At 44.2% G+C, this 19,336-nt stretch overlaps 1 protein-coding gene across 1 annotated transcript in view; it reads left to right on the forward strand.

Annotated features, from left to right (window-relative positions):
- The window catches only part of LOC143924555 (multidrug resistance-associated protein 1-like), a 435,651-nt gene that overhangs the window by 125,915 nt on the left and 290,400 nt on the right, over positions 1-19,336 (forward strand). Inside the window, exons 10-11 of the mRNA XM_077448932.1 lie at positions 10,988-11,165; positions 15,932-16,093. Coding sequence (XP_077305058.1) covers positions 10,988-11,165; positions 15,932-16,093 — 340 coding nt within the window. The remainder of the gene's footprint in view (positions 1-10,987; positions 11,166-15,931; positions 16,094-19,336) is intronic.

Genomic DNA, 19,336 nt, shown 5'->3' on the forward strand with positions numbered 1-19,336 from the left:
AACGGCCGCAAACCAACCACGGGAACTGTTTAAACTGGTTAATCAATCAATGAATCCTGTGTGCCTAGAACCCCCAGAAAGCGAATCCCAGGATTACTGTGACAAACTGTCGGATTTTTTCATCGATAAAGTCAAAACCATTAGGGAAACAATTTATCAGAAGAAAACATCCAACCTCAGCCAGCAAATACATAAAGAGGATGTCTGCACCAACATACCGCAACCGCCAAAATTTTCACTATCCCCAATTACCGTAGACCACGCAAAAAACATCATTAATAAACTGCGTGACAGTACCTCACCTATTGACATCATCCCCACAAAACTACTGAAAGAATGCTCCGACATCGTGGCTCCAACCATAACCCACCTCATAAACCGATCATTCCACGAAGGGATTGTTCCCAGCATCCTCAAACAAGGCATCGTCAAACCTCTTCTCAAGAAACCAAACCTGGACCCCCAGGATCCAAACAACTGTAGGCCGATTACAAGCCTCAACACCATTTCTAAGATCACGGAGAAAGCTGTAGTACATCAGCTACAACTTCACCTGGATACTCACAAACTCCTGGACCCGCTGCAATCAGGCTTCCGCCCGGGTCATGGAACAGAAACAGCTCTCCTCAAGATTTGGGATGACGCCCTCGAAGCAGCAGATGACGGAGAGCCGTGTCTCCTCGTACTGCTAGACCTAAGTGCAGCGTTTGATACAGTAGATCACAATACTCTACTCGTCCGCCTCACAGAAGTAGCCGGAGTCCAAGACATAGATCTCCAATGGTTCGCGTCCTTCCTAGGAAATCGGTCACAGACAGTGAAACTAGGAAAATTCCTCTCCGAAACTTGGGCAGTCACCTGCGGAGTCCCTCAAGGCTCTCCGTTGTCACCCGTTCTCTTCAACATTTACATTCGCCCACTCCTTCAAATCATCAGATGCTCAGATCTCTGCTTTCACTCTTACGCTGACGACACGCAACTTTATTTCCGGATCAATGGAAAAAAAGATCACCAACAACAACTTGAAAACTGCCTCAAATCAATAGAGGACTGGATGACCACCAACTCCCTCCAGCTGAACCAATCAAAGACAGAGCTTCTTATCTTACACCCAAATCATAAGCCCGCAACCAAAACCTCCTGGTCTCCACCAACCGTCTTTGGGCAGACTATCTCCCCAAAGACCAAAGCGAAGAGTCTCGGGGTTATTTTAGACGCACAAATGTCAATGGATGCGCAAATAGGATCTGTAGTCAGTCGATCTCACCATCTGCTGCGCATGCTTCGCAGACTCATCCCTTTTATCCCAAAGAATGACAAAGCAGTGGTAGTTGGAACAATCATTAATTCACGACTGGACTACGCAAACTCGCTTTACATAGGATTACCACAATATCAACTTGCGCGATTACAACTGATCCAAAACACGGCGGCAAGGCTGATAACAGGAAAAAAACCCTGGGAATCCATTTCTCCTTCACTGAGGAGCTTACATTGGCTAACCGTAAAAAATCGGATCACGTTCAAGACCCTTTGCCTCACCCACAAATGTGTGCATAGAGAAGCTCCGCAATACCTAATGGAGAAAATAAATCATTACACACCAAACCGCAGTCTTCGATCAGCCAACAAAAACCTCCTCCTCATGCCCAAAGCCCGGTATAAATCGGAGATTCGCTGTCCAAGGGCCTCGGCTATGGAATGCTCTACCAATCAACATCCGCCTGGAAGAAAATCACCTGGCTTTTAGTAAAAAACTCAAGACCTTCCTCTTTTAGCAGATGATCAAAGCTCGCCACAGCGCCTAGAGGCGATTCAGTTCGCATTGTGCGCTATACAAGTATTTCATTCATTCATTCATTCATATAATGGAGATCTAACATTTATTAATAAGCGTGTAGACAGGTACAGGTTGGCCTCCCTACACCTGGGTGGCGCTATAGATGTGTGCAGCGGGTGTGCCTGAGCACACCCTAATCCTTACATGCAGTGCAGATTCCTCCTTCTGCCTGGGCTTCCCTCTGTGCTGGCCCAGCAGTGCTTCTGGCTTCCCTCCTTTCCTCTCCCCCTGGCTGCAGCGGGGGATGTTTCAGGATGGAGAGCAGGGGAAGGGGCTAGTAAATATGTAATTTACTGGCCCCTTCCTTTTCTGAAAGAAAACACTCACTCACTGTGTCCATTTATAAAGGAAGAATAGTAAACTGTGTTTACTATACCTCAGTTTGTGAATGAATGGAAAGCCACTCAGCACAGAGCACTTCCCATTCATTCACTGTCCTGTGCAGCTGAGACTACAGAGAATGGCATGTGTGATTGAGCTTTGGGGTGCACACCCTAATGCAATAGGCTGTGCACTATGGGTGGTGCTGTTGCATCCCACTTGCAGGGAGAGTGCAGGACGAGAGGAACATCCACGGTCATCGGGTGGGCTGCTGTCCGATTGGACGCTGTCACCCAGGTGAGCCATCAGCCATCTTTAGTGAGGGCAGAGCTTACAAAAAGCCATGGCTCACTGCTGTTGCCAGGCATTCTACATCTGGATAGGTGAGGTTCAGGAACCTGCTTGTCAGGGAGAGTAAACCTAGCTTGGGGAACGGCTCCAGAGGAGGTGACGCAGCATAGGGATTGTTTACGGAGCTTTTTGAGGAACTTTTCCACTACCTGTGCTTACTGCATCTGCTTCTCAGCCATTCCCTGAGCCAGGTGCCACCAGCCTCGGTTTATCGCTCCTCTCTCTGTAAGTCCTGCATACGGCTGTGAGTATTCGTGCTTGTTCCTTACTGTTGGAAAGACTCTGCTTTTGTATATGGAACAGTTTTACAGTATAATTCTCATTCTCAACCACTGTGTGTGCTGTGCCTTCCCTCTGGGTGCCTGCTGCCTGGGTCTTCCCCTACCCTTCAGCCTACAAGCAGGATGATATCTGTTTGGATCTGCCAGTCCTCAGCCTCTTTTTGAGGACATTTTAATCCCTATGCTATTTTGAGTTTTCATTTCCTTCTCTGCATCTCTACTCTGCTAGGTCTTTACCTCAGTTTTTTCCCCATGGGCTAGTATGCAATGTATTTATTATATTGCATGGGACCCGTTTAGTCAGTATAAGAGCTATTAATAGCATCTATTCAGGAGGTTTGTTCCCCCAAGATGGCTAGCACCTTTCTGCCCAATGCGTGCAACTCACCATTCTTATGCCGCTTACACACGACCGGACTTTCCGTCAGAATAAACTCTGACGGTCTTTCCAACGGAGTTCCGACCGAATAGACTTTCCTACACGCGATCACACCAAAGTCCATTCATTTCGAACACGATGATCAATAGCCAGTAGCCAATAGCTGCCCTTGTGTCAGGCTGGCCCCCCACCTTCAACTTCTGCAGCAATGCTGGCAGCACTCATACGTCTATTTCCCAAAGACAACCCCTGTATATGACACTGAGCACACGCACTCAATTTCTTTGGTCGACCATGGCTCTGTATGGTCTTGGCCACCGTGCTGCAACTCAGTTTCAGGGTCTTGGCAATCTCCTTTTAACCCAGGCCTAGGCCATCTTTATGTAGAGCAACAATTCCTTTTTTCAGATCCTCAGAGTTTTTTGCTATGAAGTGCCATGTTGAACTTCCAGTGACCAGAATGAGAGAGTGAGAGCGATAACACCAAATTTAACACACCTGCTCCCCATTCACACCTGAAACTTTGTAACACTAACGAGTCACATGATACTAGGAAGGGAAAATGGCTAATTGGGCCCAATTTGGACAATTTTACTGAGGGGAGTATTCACTTTTTTTTTGCCAGCGGTTTAGACATTAATGGCTGTGTGTTGAGTTATTTTGAGGGGACAGAAAATGTACACAGTTGTACAAGCTGTACACTTGTACGTTGTAGCAAAGTGTAATTTCTTCAGTGTTGTCACATGCAAAGATATAATAAAATATTTACAAAAATGTGAGGGGTGTACTCACTTTTGTGAGATGATGTAGGTGGTGGTGGCGATGTTGTGTCCCACTTGCAGGGAGAGTGCAGGACGAGAGGAACATCTTTTCCACTTATTCCTCTGCATAGTCATCAGGCAGGCTGCTGTCTAATCGGCTGAGGGGTCTCCCGAGTGGCAGCGTCCATCTTTAGTGAGGTCAGAGCTTACGTAAAGCTGTGGCTCACTGCTGTTGGCAGGAATTCTGCATCTGGTTAGGTGAGGGACAGGAATCTGCTTGTCAGGGAGAGTGAACCTAGCTTAGGAAAAGGTTCCAGAAGAGGCAGAACAGCATAGGGATTGTTTCCAGAGCTTTTTGAGGAACTTTTCCGCTACTTGTGCTTATTGCATCTGCTTCTCAACCATTCCCTGTGCCAGGTGCCACCAGCCTCGGTGTATCGCTCTCCCTCTGTAAGTCCTGCATACAGCTGTGAGTGTTGTTGCTTGTTCCTTACTGCTGGAAAGACTCTACTGTTGTATCCGGAACAGTTTGACATTATACTTCACATTCTCAACCACTGCATGTGCTGTGTCTTCACTCTGGGTGCCTACTGTCTGTGTCTTCCAACACTTTTGGATCTGCCAGTCCCCAGCCTATTTTGAGGACATTTTAATCCCTATGCTATTTTGAGTTTTAATTTCCTTCTCAGCATCTCTTCTCTGCTAGGTCTTTACCTCAATTTTTTCCCCTGTAACAGTATGCAATGTATTTATTATATTGCCTAGGACCCTTTTAGTCAGTATAGGAGCTTATAATAGCATCTCTGGAAGAGTCCATTCCCATCTTTTTGGTATTAGCAGGACTAATTTGTATTCTAGAAATATTTCTTTGGTAGCTGCAGCTTTAAAGTGTTCACTATTGCTAACTTTCTTGATTGGCTAGAACTCTGCATTGCCAGCAAAGTTGTATCTGGTTCGCATGAGTGTCAGGGCTGGACCCTTCCTTCTCTGAGCTGGCCCCTCAGCTGTCGGCTAATTGCCAGCTCCTTTCTCTCCAGTGTCTCAGCTGTTGTTGCTCTGCTTGTCATTCCTGCCTACTTAAAGCCGTCCAGCTCACTTCATCTCTGCTTTCGCCTTTGATCACATCACAGAGACTTTCTCCTGCGTTCCTGTTGCAGACTTGTTCGGCTGACGTTCCTTCTGGCTCCTGAGTCGCACGGCTAACCTGGAATCTTCCACTATGGCTGCTCCGGTACAACCTATTTTGCAGGCCATTCCTGCTGCTACTCAAGTCTCTGTGCAGGCACCCGCCTCGAGTATTACCTCTATAAGAGGCATGTCTGGTTTTCGCTCCACTTCCCCAGCAATTTGGGGGCAATCTAGTTCAATGCAGAGAGTTTCTCAACCTGGTTGAGACATACTTTGAGATGCTGCCCCAGGCTTTTCCCACGGACAGAAGCAAAGTAGGCTTCCTGATATCTTTGCTTTCTGAGAGAGCCTTGGCCTGGGCAAACCCTCTATGGGAGACACACAAACCTGTAGTCCTGAGTTACCCAGAATTTGTGGCTTCCTTCAAAAGGGTATTTGACTTTCCCGCATGCTCCCCTTCTGCTGCCAAGAGCCTCATGTCCATCAAAAAGAGTATGAGAACTGTTGCCGATTACGCCATTGAATTCCATACCCTGGCAGCATAGGTTGCTTGGAACAATGAGGCCCTCGTGGCTGCCTTCGCTCATGGTCTCTCGGATAACATCAAGGATGAGATAGCAGTCCGAGATATACCCACTGAGCTGGATAGGTTGATCATGTTTGCCATCCTCATTGACTCCAGACTCAGAAAAAGACTCTCATTGGCAAGCCTCCTGTACATTTGTCTCCGCGCTTTGCAGTCCCACCCTTGTCTCCCTCACCTCGGTCTGTGAAGATGAACCCATGCACTTGGGCTTCACACATCTCTCTGTGGATGAGAGAGCCCTTAGGAGGAGGGAGAGATTGTGCCTTTATTGTGGCCAGGCTGGTCACTTTTTGAAGTCCTGTCCTACCCGTCCAGGGAACGCCCGAACCTTGAGGTCCTGTCATGGACAGACCTTAGGTGCCATTGTTTCGTCTTCAGTTTCCCAGAAAGGTAAGCCCCTAGTATCGGTTACCCTGTCTTGAGTCATTAGTTGAGATACAGGCTCTAATCGACTCTGGGGCTGCAGGCCTGTTCATTGATGCTGCCTTTGTATCAAAGCACTCGATTCCCGCTGCAACTGCGTGACACTCCACTTGCCATTCAGGCTCTTGACAGGGGACCTCTACAGCCTGCCCATGTGACTCATGAGACTGTTCTGTTTTCCATGGCCATAGGGGCCTTTCACCATGAGATAATCCAATTCCAAGTTATTTCCTCACCTAAGTTTCCGCTGGTTATTGGTTATCCTTGGTTACAGAGGCACAACCCTTTATTTGATTGGCTCCTTGCTGAGATTCTGTCCTGGTCGCCACAGTACAATTAGAGATGCTTCCAGAAGGTAGCCAAGCTCCTGTGTGCCTCCTCACTCTCCTTCCTGCCAGAGGAGTACCACAATTTTAGCGATGTCTTTGACAAAGTTCAAGCCGGTCATATGATTGCGCAATTGACCTTCAACCTGGTGCTATACCCCCCTTGTGGCTGGGTTTACCCTTTGTCGGTCTTGAAGGATAAGGCCATGGAGGAGTATGTAGGAGTACTTTCTCATGGTTTCATCTGCAAATCCTCGTCTCCTGCTGGTGCTGGTTTCTTTTTTGTGAAGAAGAGTGGTGAACTGAGACCTTGTATTGATTATAGGGGTTTTGCGATTAAGAATGCCTATCCCATTCTGTTGATTACGGAGTTATTTGACCGCCTCAAGGGAGCAACGGTTTTCACAAAGATTGATTTGAGAGGGGCATACAATCTTGTCAGGATTACGGAGGGTGACAAGTGTAAAACTGTGTTTAATACCAGATCAGGTCATTATGAGTATCTCGTAATGCCTTTTGGCCTTTGTAATGCTTCGGCAGTTTTCCAGCAGTTCATTAACAATGTCCTCATATTTGTTGCAGTTATGTGTGGTGGTTTATCTCAACAATATCCTCATATTTTCCAAGTCCCTGGAGAGCCACCACACAGATATCTGTCGTGTGCTTCAGAGACTATGAGAGAACAATCTCTATTGTAAATTGGAAAAGTGCGAATTCCATTGTGAACAGGTGAATTTCCACTGCTGTTTTTTTTTCGATGGACCCAGAGAAACTTTCAGCAGTCCTATATTGGCCTCGATCCGTGGGTTTAAGTCCTCTGCAGCCTTTACTTGGCTTTGCCAACTATTATCAGAAGTTTATTCGTAACTTCTCATCTCTGGTCAAGCCCCTGACTGATATAACCAGGAAAGACGGCAACCCACAGAGTTGGTCTCCAGAGTCCATTAAGGCCTTTGAGAGTCTCAAGGTTTCCTTTGTTTCTGCTCCTGTGTTGACACACCCTGATCCTACATTGCCTTTTATACTAGAAGTTGATGCTTCTGAGACTGGAGTTGGCGCCCTTCTGTCTCAACGTCCTAACTCTGAGTGCGCTATGCATCCGTGTGGCTACTTTTCCAAGAAATGGTCAACGGCAGAGTGCAATTGCGAGATTGGTGACAGAGAGCTGTTGGCGATCATTTTAGCCCTGAAAGAATGGAGACATCTCCTTGGTACTAAGAATGTAAGAGCATGAAAATTTTCCTCCACTTCCAAGATGGAGTCAGTTCCAGTTCCTGTGATTCCTCCTGATCGTATTTTGGCTACGGTTCGCACCAGTCTTACTTCTCTTTGGGTGACAGAATTCTTGCTGCTCAGGTTGATGCTCCTCCTGAGAAACCTTGTGACCGCTGATTTATTCTTGAGAGTCTCCGTACTGCCGTGCTCCAGACTTACCATTCTTCCAAGGCTGCTGGCCTCCCTGTGAAGAATCAACTCTTTTGAGCAATTTCTCAACAATTCTTAGAAGTTGCCTATTTCTAAGGAACTGGCTTTTATTTTTGCTCGGGAGATCTTCCGCTTACATGGGCTACGCAGGGTGATTGTCTCAGATGGGGTAGTCAGTTTGTGTCCCGGTTCTGGTGAGGACAGTTGGGTATTCAGCTTGCTTTCTCCTCTGCATATCACCCGCAGTCTAACGAGGCCGCAGAACGAGCCAATCAGTCCTTGGAGAAATTCCTATGTTGCTATATTTCTGACCATCATAACAACTGGTCAGACCTCTTACTGTGTACAGAGTTTGCTCACAATAGTGCCTTGAATTCAGCTTCCCATTTGTTCCCGTTTATGTCGAACTATGGTTTCCAACTTTCCGCGTTGCCTGCCTTGTTTGTTCCGCAGAGTATTCCTGCGTTAGAAGAGCATCTGCGTGGTCTTCGTTCCACTTAGGCACAAGTCCAGGAGGCTTTGCAACATGCTAACGATAGGTTCAGACTCCATGCTGACAGCAGACGCCTACCTGCGTCTTCCTACCAGGTTGGGGACAGAGTCTGGCTGTCATATCGCAACCTCTGATTTTGTGTTCCTTCTTTGAAGTTTGCACCTCGGTTTATTGGGCCTTTCCGTATCCTGTGCAGGATTAACCTAGTGGCTTACGCGTTGTACCTTCTTCCTAGTATGCACATCACTAATGTGTTTCATGTCTCCTTATTGAAACCTTTGGTCTGCAATCGCTTTACCACCTCGGTGCCATGTCCTCATCCTATACAGGTTGAGAACCATGAGTAGTATGAAGTACAATCCATTGTTGACTCATGTAGGTTCCATGGACGCATACAGTACCTGGTGCATTGGAAGGGGTATGGTCCGGAGGAACGCTCTTGGGTCTCATCCTCGGACATACATGCCCCTGTCCTCTTCCGTGATTTCCATAGATGTTTTTCCCCTCAAGCCCGGTGGCCCTACCAGGGGGAGGGGTTGTTGAGGAGGGGGTACTGGCAGGGCTGGGCTCAGCCCTTCCTTTGCTGAGCTGGCTGCTCATCTGTCGGCTAATTTCCAGATCCTTTCTCTCCACCGTGACTCAGCTGTTGTTGATCTGCTCGTCAGTCCTGCCTACTTAAAGCCGTCCAGCTCACTTTATCTGTGCCTTCGCCTTTGGTCACATCATAGAGACTTTCTCCTGCATTTCTGTTGAAGACTTGTTCAGCTGACGTCCCTTCTGGTTCCTGATCCTGCTTGCTTTACTGCTACGTTGATCTCTGGCTCTCTGACATTGACTGACTACCTGATATGGTTACTGAACTCTGGCTATGTATTGACTACGCTTATTCTTTTTACCTTTTTATTATTCTTAAACAAGTGTGATTAACTGTACTTCTGTCTCGGTCTGATTCATGGTTTCTGACAACAAGGAAGTCTTGTAATGTGACCTTAGGGCACTAGGTGTTTTACCTGCAGAGTACTGTACAGGTCCAGGGCAATCTTGCACCCATCTGGTGGAAGCCTGTCCCTAAAGACCCTGGAGGGGCAAAGTTTGTCCGAGGGGTCACTATCATTTAGGTGCTGTGACATCTTGGTACAGTTTTTCCATACATTCCAAAAAAAAGGGGGAGGACAATAAACATAAGAACATTAATAAATGAACGAAAAAAGGGAGAAGGACCAATAAAAAAAAATTGTGTGTGTGATAGAGAAGGTGACAAGGGGGATTGTCTTGGGGCAGTTATTAGAGTAGCCCCAGACAATCCTTTCTTTATCACCGTCTTTAGTAATTGAAGAAGGAGAAAATGGAAGGAAGAACTTCTGTAGAATAGTTACTTTATTGTCAAGGTGCCAAAGGGCGTAGACAGAACATCACACCAACCAATTATTAAACACTTAACAGGATTTTTTTTTACCAAAAACATATAGCAGAATACATTTTGGCTTAAATTTATGACAAAATTCAATTTTATTGGATTTCTTTTAAAATAGAAAGAAGAAAATATTATTTTTTTTCCAAATTTCTCTGCTCTTTTTTTGCTTATATTCCAAAAAATAAAAAAAAACAGAGTCCTAAATCAATACCACCAAAAGAAAGCTCTATTTGTGAGAACAAAATGATAAAACTTTCATTTATTTCGTTTATATGAACATTAGTAATAAGCTCTGCATGGTTTGAGATTATGCAGTTCCAACCATAATGCTTCAGCCACATCACACTTACCATCATATCAGTCCTCATACGCTGTTCTCTTGGGAGTAAACAATGCTCATATAGAGCATTTTTTGTACAAAGTCTAGATGGGTTTATGAGAGTTTTATGTTTTTTCTGCCAGCAAGCTCTAATCAGAAACGAAATCCAGAAGGTTTTTTTTTTTCTGCCTCTAAATGTTAAACTCAAAATATGCCTCTTAACGTCCTAATGTGCATGGACATATAGGATAACATTGAGTTGCTTCTACAGGCAGAATACAAAACTCCTGTAGAAGCAATGTTTTTTTAAGCCATTGTGCATGGAGCCTGAAAGAGAAGTTTGGGAATAAAATAAACATACTCATGTTTCACACATACTCAGCTAGGGGGATGTAGCATCGGTCTGATGCTGCATCTTTCCAATGCTGTCTCCAAGATTGAGAACTGAGTGATTAAAGATTGCATATTGCGCTGTTTTCGGTCTTCAGTGTGCAGAGAGCTGGTGACTGACTCACTGGAGCACTGGGCCGTAGACAGGGCAGGAGCGGCTGTCTCAGGCTCTCAGAAGTGTGCTGCAAGGCTGATACAGCTGCTATTCAGGAATTCGGGTGGATCCTGACTTTAAATCAGGGTCGATCCAGAGTCTGGACCACCTTGGTGACTTCAGCTGACAGCGGCCTTTAGCCTGTTGACTGAAAACAGCACACAGGAGTGCAGAACAAAGTGCATAGAAGTAGGCCTAAAAGAGCTTTGGCCATACTTCTCCTTTAAGCATTTTTACAGAATAATAATTGGTATGAGTCTGTAATGACAGTTGCACTTTGGTTTAGCTCCCTAACGCAGCAATGGAATGTATAGCTAGCAACAAATTTTATGTTTTAGCTTATAATATAGTGTCATCTGTAAAACCTTTGGTCATTTTGTCTCTACTCTTGCCTAGGTTGCTGCTGGAGCGGTTGAAGAATCCCCTGTCTCCAAACTGGCAAAGCTTTTTGATTGCTGTCCTCCTTCTCATTTGTCCTTGTGGTCAGTCCCTATGCCTTCACCAGCATGACTACATTTGCTATGTCACTGGGATGAGACTCAGAGCAGCAATAGTGGGTAGTGTTTATAATAAGGTATGCTCTACTTTTACTTTCTCCTTGAATGTTATGTCTTTATTCACAAGAAACAAATATATGATCGCCATTGGACCCTGGCAAAAAAGGTGTGAGGGCCCACATATAACCCTGCCCTGTCACTCCCAGCAATCCTCAGTTCTTTTCTTGTGTCTTTAGGTGTTGGATGTACTCTCTCTAAATAGTGTACTTTGAGTGTTACTGAGACGTACCAAAATTCTTCACTTTTTCCTCCCACACTGTGGTGACAGCAGCATTTTGTGCACATTTTTGGATTAGGGTCCCATGGCGAGAGCCTTGGGAAAAGTACCAGACCCTGCCAGTTAGGATGACAGGCCTGTAATGCTGCCTGAGGTGCTGGATACTGCATTAGGCATCTTCTTTGGTGTATAGTTCAGTACTTTGAGTTAGCCGCAGGATATTATACAGTTCCAGGGCAGAAGCGATCCACACCGGTGTGACACAATCCTTGTAGACCCCCTACTTGAGCTGGTACACCTTCCTATAGTAGGCAAAGTCTGGGGGAATAAGATTTAATATCCCTATTATTTCCTTTGTTGGATCTGCTCATCGGGATCTGTGAGTATTGAGCCTTGGTGCCTCCGTTTTCCCAAATAGGAATCCTCATCCTAACTCACTTAGGGCCTTGTCAGCTCTCTGTCTTGTCTCCTTCTTCCCCTGCTCTGCATTCCAAGAGTATGCTGACTGGGTGTCTTGGGCAGCTGGGGCTTTTAAACACTGCTTTGGCATCACCATGGTCAGCCATGGGCAGTCCTACTACCTTCCCTGTGGTCCTGAATGGTGCAAGTGCAGTGTGCATACATCAGACAAAGCTACAGCCAACTTGCCTGCTCCACTATATGCTAAAACAGCCCCCTGCTGTAGTAAGGAGGGTTTTGTGGCATCCATGTTTGTCTTTATACTGTATGTCAGATTTTTGGCCTCATTCAGTCATCAAAAACATCAGGGTCATAAGAACCCCCCCCCCCCCCCCACGAGGATCTATCTCTGATACAGCTTTGGCAGATGTCCTAGACTTGGCTGGATAGAAGAGGGGGAGTTTAAAGCTGCAGGTCCGAAAGTCCAGGCCCAAAGGTCTTCCCGACTGACTTTTCAGCGGATTTCCGACAGACTTCTGAACAAACTTGGCCACACACGAACGGACTAAGTCCGTTTGAAAGTCAGTTCATTTTGAACATGATCACATAAGACGGGACTATAAAAAAAGGAAGTTCAATAGCCAGTAGCCAATAGCTTCCCTTGCATCGTATTTGGTGTGTCGGACCAGCATACAGACGAACGGTTTTACCAATAGGAATTGAGTCCGTTGGACAGATTTGAAACATGTTCTAGGTCCGTTGGATTTTTATAATGAAAAAACGATCGGATTAGTCCACACACAATTGGATTGTCGGACGGACTGATCCTGTCGGACCTAGTCTGCCGGAAAGTCTGGTCGTGTGTATGCGGCATTAGAAGCCCTTTGCTTTATTGTCATCAAAACTCCATTACATTATTTTGCCATTAATTGATGAAGTAAGCACTTGCCTGGTGTGTAAACAGCTGGAGACCAGTAAATCTATGGTTTCCCTTAAAATGTGCAAGCATCTAAGACCTTTTCTGCAAACTCTTTTATGGGAGATATATTGTATGGCAGCAGCCTGAAAAAGTGCATGCTTCTCCTAAGTGCTTTGCTGAACATTACCCTACAGAGGATCCATTCCCGAGGTTGATATGGCTATTGGTTGCCTCTACAAATCACTAACGGTTTTTGTGGAGATCAGCTTTCAATAGCATTGTGGATAGGAGACTTGTGGTCCTCTTCAAATCCTCTTTTGCCTGGATTGGTCTGACAATGCAACCTGTTATTGCAGTTATGGCGGTATGCCAGACTCTGGCAGTATAGACCAAACGCATGGCAGGAAAATTGTGTTCCATCTCTAGAAATGCTAAGACCCTTCATAATTTGGAACTCCTACTGGTATTGACTCTGCATCAGATATGTAGGGTAGGCCTCCTTTCTGTTCAGATATGCAGACTCTTGTAGCTGAAATCCTAAAAGTGACTGTAGAGACTAGAGAATTCATTTTTTCAGAAGGATGGCTTTTTGGCGAGGAGCTTGACTCTTTCATCAAAAAGGTAAACAGGGTAAGAGCACCTTGTGGCCTAGCAAATGCAAGGTTAAGACTCCTCCAGGTAGGCCCCCAACCTTTATTCATAAGGAAGCAGTTTGGATGAAAACCTTGGACTCACAAGCTGGCTAATCCAAGCTTTAAGCCCCTCTACACAGACGAGGTGCCCCCACTTCTTCAAGTGGGGGGACATCTGTGACCTTCTCATTCATCTGGGTTCAGAAAAGTCTATTACCTTTGGGAATTTTAGTCTCTGCCCCCCTCCCAGGTTCATGACTGCAAACCTGCCATTCTCTCTGCAGCAAGCAGGCGCTCTTGAGGCTACTATCCTTGAGGGTAATTGTACTTGTGCTGGTGGGGGAAAGGTTTTGGGGCTTTTACTCTTGCTTGTTCCCAGTTCCAAAGCCAAATGGAGATGTGCACCCCATAGTGGAAGTCAAGGTCTTCAACAGGTATTTGAGAATATGAAAATTCTGCATGGAATCCACCAGGTTGGTCATTCTTTCTTCAACAGAAGGATTTCCTGGCTTCGCTGGACATCAAAGATGCCTATTTACATGCCCCATTTATCCTCCACATCGACAATTTTGACATTTTGGCCTAAGTAAGCAATGTTTTAAATTTCTGGTGCCCCTTTTGGCTAATTCACTTTCAATTCATTCTAACCTGTCATTGCTTGGGACAGTGATAATACAGGGAATTTAGTCACTTCAGGAATCCCAACTTCTTACTAACATTTTGAAACTCAAATCTGTTTTACATGCCCTCCAGGGGTGGACAAACTGCCTTCAAAGGCTTCCTATGCAGGCAGTGGCTATGGCTTACACCAATCACCAGGACGGGCCCAGATGTGAAGCAACTCAGAGCGAAGTGGAACTATAATATGTTTTGGGCAGAACATCATGTTTTCTCCTGGTTAGCCAAACACATTCTGGGTATAGATTTTCTCATCTGCACTGGTGATTCTGTGGGATCAATTCTCCCTGACATGCCTTTTCTTGGTTAAAGATCCTTTCCCATCTGATCCATCAGACCAGGATTGAAGGTATTTCAATGATTATTGTGGCCCAAAAGAAAGTCTTGGCACCCAAATGTACTCTGGCTTCTGGCTGATGCCCCATGGCAATTAGCAGACTGTCTGGATCTACTGTCACAAGGTCTGGTGCTCCACCCTGCTTTTGGCCACTAGCTTTGTTAGCTTCACTGTTGAAGCCCAAGTCCTTAGAGATAGGGGCCTGGCTGACTTCAGTCATATCTACATTTTTGAATGCTAGAAAATTTATTTCTTATAAGGTCTATCATTGTACCTAGAAGATTTTCTTTTCCTGGTGTGAACAGTGGAATGTGAGTCCGCACCAGTTCTCCAAGGAATGTATCTTGTCCTTTCTTCAGTCAGGACTGGGCCAGCTGTTGGCCATGGATATGCTCAAGGGTCAAATTTCAGCCTTGAATTTTCTCTTTCAGTAGTCATTGGTGTTGTATTCTCTTTTGAAGCCTTCCTGCTAGGGGTGACATATACTTGCATTTGGCTCTTGCTGTGCTGCAGACTCCTCCCTTTGAAGCCACTGGGACATCTCTTTGGCCAATCTCACTTGCAAAGTGTTTTTTTTCTTCATCACTATCACTTCTGCAAAGAGAGCGCCGGAAGTTGCTGCTTTATCTTGTAAGGAACCTTCTCTGGTAGTTCACAAGGATAAAGTCATCCTGCAGACTAAGGGTTTTTTTTGCCTAAAGTCTGTTCCTCTTTTTACCTCAATCACGACGTGCTTCCTTCTTTTTGTTCTGCTTAAAACACCTTTTGGAAGGTGGCAATTCACACTCTGGATGTCGTGCAGAGTCTAATGACACTGCTTGAGCCTTGAGGAGACTGGAGTTGGATTCTCTCTTTGTGCTCCCAAATGGATCTTGCAAGGGGTTCCCTGCATCTTATTCCACCATTGTAAGGTGGATCCCTCAGGTTGTGATTCAGACCTACTCGGTAAAGGATAGGGTTCCTCCTTTTCGTGAGCAGGCTTTTCAGCATCAAACTTCTGCTGTGCCAATTTGTAAGGCTGTGACCTGCTCTTCAGTTAACACGTTTACTAAGTCTTTCCAGTTGGATGTTCAGGCCTCGGCAGATGCTGCTTCAGGCTGCTGTCTGAGATTCTGGCCTTATTTTTCAGTTGTTCTGAGGGTATGTTGGCTTTTTTTTGCAGTTTTACCCGCCTCTCTTCAGTACTGCTTTGGGATGTTCCAGATGTCTCTGAATCAGCCTATGTCCTGTACTGCCGGATTTAAAAAAATTGATTTCTAACTTACTGTAACAGAACTGAGGATTGCTCAGCGTGAGAGAGGTTATATGGGGTCCTCACAGCATTTTGTGTCCAAACACCTGCTCATAACCTGTTCATCTCTGGATCTGCCTGTGTCCTGTTCTATACTTTAAAAATAGATTTTACAGGTAAGACAACAATCCCGTTATTTTGATGTGCCTATACATTTGTGTTTTGCAATACTATAATATATAGTATAGTATGTGGTTTGGTGACTTATTAAAATATTACGCATTACCCTCTTCTATCCTATCCCTTAATGAATCTAATCTTAATGTGCTACTGATACTCCCCTTCATAATATACTTCTTTATTCTGCCAGGTGTTAGTCCTTTCCAGCTCTGGAAGGAAAGATTCTTCTGCTGGGGAGATTGTAAATCTGATCTCCACTGATATCCAAAAATTAATGGACTTGGCAACGTGTTTCAACTATTTCTGGTCTGCGCCTTTAACAATTATTGTGGCCATGTATTTTCTATGGCAGGTACAGTATATCAACTAAAATGTTTACTGCTTAAAATATACAAATGGCTAAGGACAGTAGTAAAGACTCTGATGTACCTCAGAATTGTTGATAAGTAAAGCACTACAAAAGACATTAAGAATGTTAAAAGGATAAAAAAAAAGTAAAAAGAATATAACCTTTTAGAAGACCATCAACTAACTTAAAAACAGAGAAGCCATATAATGTCTTTGTATCATGATCAAAGATCTACATCTGTATGCCTATAAAATACAAAAGGTGCAGCGCAAAAGGAATATCAGAAAGGTTCAACCAAGAGAGTCCAATTAGTGTGGAATCCAGAAATAGAATAGAAAATCTTGTGAGAGATCATCCACTTACAGTTGCACACACACTGACTCTTACAATCCAAGGTGGACCACTAGATACAGCGGTCGATTGCATTTCTTACAGAATCCAATTGGCTAAACGCCAAACATCAGAACTCTTCCACCCTTAGCCAGACTCCACTTCATAAAGACCTCAATGGATGTGAAGTTCCAACAAAGGAAAAGAAACAGTTCATAGTGTTGTATGTTTGATATTCAATTTAATAAAATCCAGTACATCAATAGTAAAAATGGGAACCAACCATCAAGATGGCCGACCTCCCGTGTGTGGCACGTGCTCCAGCTCCACCCAGTGTTTTTCGTCATACAGACGTCATCAGGGGCGTGACTTCACATGTGTTCAATGTCTTATATAAGGTAGGAGCCAAATATGAGTGAATCACATGCCGTGCACTCCAAAAGCCGGAACTGTTAGACGCTACTGGACACTTTGTCCGACCAGACAGAGCAGATGTGTGAGATGGGAACTGGAAAACAGGATCTAAAATCAAAGGTTCCGATTGCAGAATTGGCTCCAGGCACCATACCATATATAGTCTTACAAAATAGAACTTAAATAAAAAAGTTATGGTTAATCAAAATGAATTGCAGAAGGGGCAGGTTGGAAAACACTAGAACCCTAAATTCAACCTCTTCATGCCCAAGCCTTTTCTGACACTTGTTGCTTACAAGTTAAAATCAGTATTTTTTGCTAGAAAATTACATGGAACTCCCCAAATATGTATATTTTTTTAAGCAGAGTCCCTAGAGAATAAAATGGCGATTGTTGCAATATTTTATGTCACACTGTATTTACACAGTGGTCTTTTGATGTGATTTTTAACTACATGATGCTGAGTGGAATATGATGTGAAAAAAGAAAACATAGGAGAAAAGGCAGACGACCCTCTTTGTGGATGGTTGGGTTGCGCACCATCAGTCCGTAGCCTGAGCATGATATTTCGATCATATATACGTCGCGACTGACGTGGTCCAGATCCAACAGGTCATAACCTTTGTCGACAAAACATGCTTTTAAAAGGTTAGCCTCCTCCAAAAAGTTCTCACGAAAAGTACAGTTCCTCTTTAAACTGACTTTTAGGCACAGCTTACAGCCAAGCCTTATGATGGCAAATATCCACATTGATGAAACCCTTATGCTCAGTCTCCTTAAAGTGGTTGTAAACCCCCCTGAGATATTTTTACATATAGTATAAAAGTGTAGTGAATACTGCACTGTTAAAAACAGCTGCTGGCCCCGCAAGTGATAATTGAAAATAGTGTAAATTTATAATAATGGTGCAGCGCTATGGACATTTGGAAATAATACCAAATGAGAAACCTTCCTATTTAAAATAAATAAAATACCATAATAATCACAATTGTATAGTGCAATAAATGACCAAATGAAAGGTTCAAAAAGTGAAAAATATATGAAATATGTCCACAATAATGTGAAAAGTAAGAAATCACAAAACTGAAAATACACTCTAAAAGCAGTACAGTGAAACAAACTGAAAAGTCCAATCTGTGACCAGAAGTGTTTATAGATGAATAAATATATATCAATCTTGCTCAACCAAACTTCAATTATCAAACCAACATTTAAAGTGCGTGAAAAGTGATACAGGAAGCCCCCACCGATAATACTGTGGCTTACTGGAATATGTGGTCTCAATAAGGCATACACCCCATGAGTCGTTTAGACTTGACGGTGATTGCACACCAATGATCGAAACACCTCAGCAGATATGGACGATGGAACACAGGAATATGTAATAAACACACTCTCCTCCAGAAGGGCACAATCAACAGGAAAAAAGGCTCCAGAGATATACACGTGGTATGGATTCACACATAAATGGTCAAAAGGAATACAAAACGCACATAGCGTGAATCCACAAAACAGGACATTTCTTTATAAAAATTAATGGTTACACTCTGTGCCATTGATTACAAAATAAGGCACTAGAGGGGGGTGAGACATGGATCTAAAAAGTAGGCGGATGTAACCAATGCGGGGGATATTTAATTTGAGTAAAGCGGTCCTCTCCAAAGAGGAGAAATATGTGTTGAATCAAGGCCTCAAGTTTGCTCTCCCTCGTCCGTTGAATACATTTGATGTATTTATGGATGTGCAAAAGTACATTTGTAGACTCAATGTTTAACGATATTTGATAACTAATCCTACCCGTAATGTCTTGTTTGCCCTGGGTGGATTTAGGCACTCCTGTTTGGCTAACGCCTCACTTTTTAATTCCCAAGGCAACATAGCCCCTTCTTTGGGTGTCTTTAGGGATTTGGTATTAGCATATTTAGATAATGTTAAGGTTAAAAAAAACTAGGGTGAATCCAACTTTTCAGAAAGGACTTAGAGGCCCTTAAAAACAGAAAGGACAGTCTGCCCCGCAGGTAAGTGGAGCAAGATTGTTGTTTTGGATCATGCATCCTATTATGGTGAAATGAGTAGGATTCTTTCTGATAATGAGACTTATTGTCCCTTGCTTCATAATCCTACCCATAAATATAAAAAAGAATTGCAATCCAGTGTTGAGGAGGGTTTCGGAAGAAGATCCTTAACAAAAATGCACATTGCAGATGGGGAAATTGTCAGATGGACTTTTTTGGTCATCAGTGTCTGGATTCCAGAGAATGATCTGTTCACCTTGTGGCATTTCAAGACCTTTAGCACAGGTGGGGGATGCCAGATGTAGAACTCGGACTCTTAGGTTCCACAACAAACTGAGCAGGTTTGTCTCCAAGTCCAGGGATTCTCTAGCCATTACAATGGATGCTCTTTTGACTCTGTGGGATTAGTTCAACCTGATACACACCTTTCCTTCTCTGAAACTTCTTCCACTCCTGCTCTGACAGATCAAGATGGCATTTTGTTGAT

This window comes from Lithobates pipiens, unplaced genomic scaffold, assembly GCF_037356315.1.
Source record: "Lithobates pipiens isolate NorthernLeopardFrog02 unplaced genomic scaffold, aLitPip1_a1.2 Scaffold_22, whole genome shotgun sequence".
NCBI classification, from domain to species: domain Eukaryota; kingdom Metazoa; phylum Chordata; class Amphibia; order Anura; family Ranidae; genus Lithobates; species Lithobates pipiens.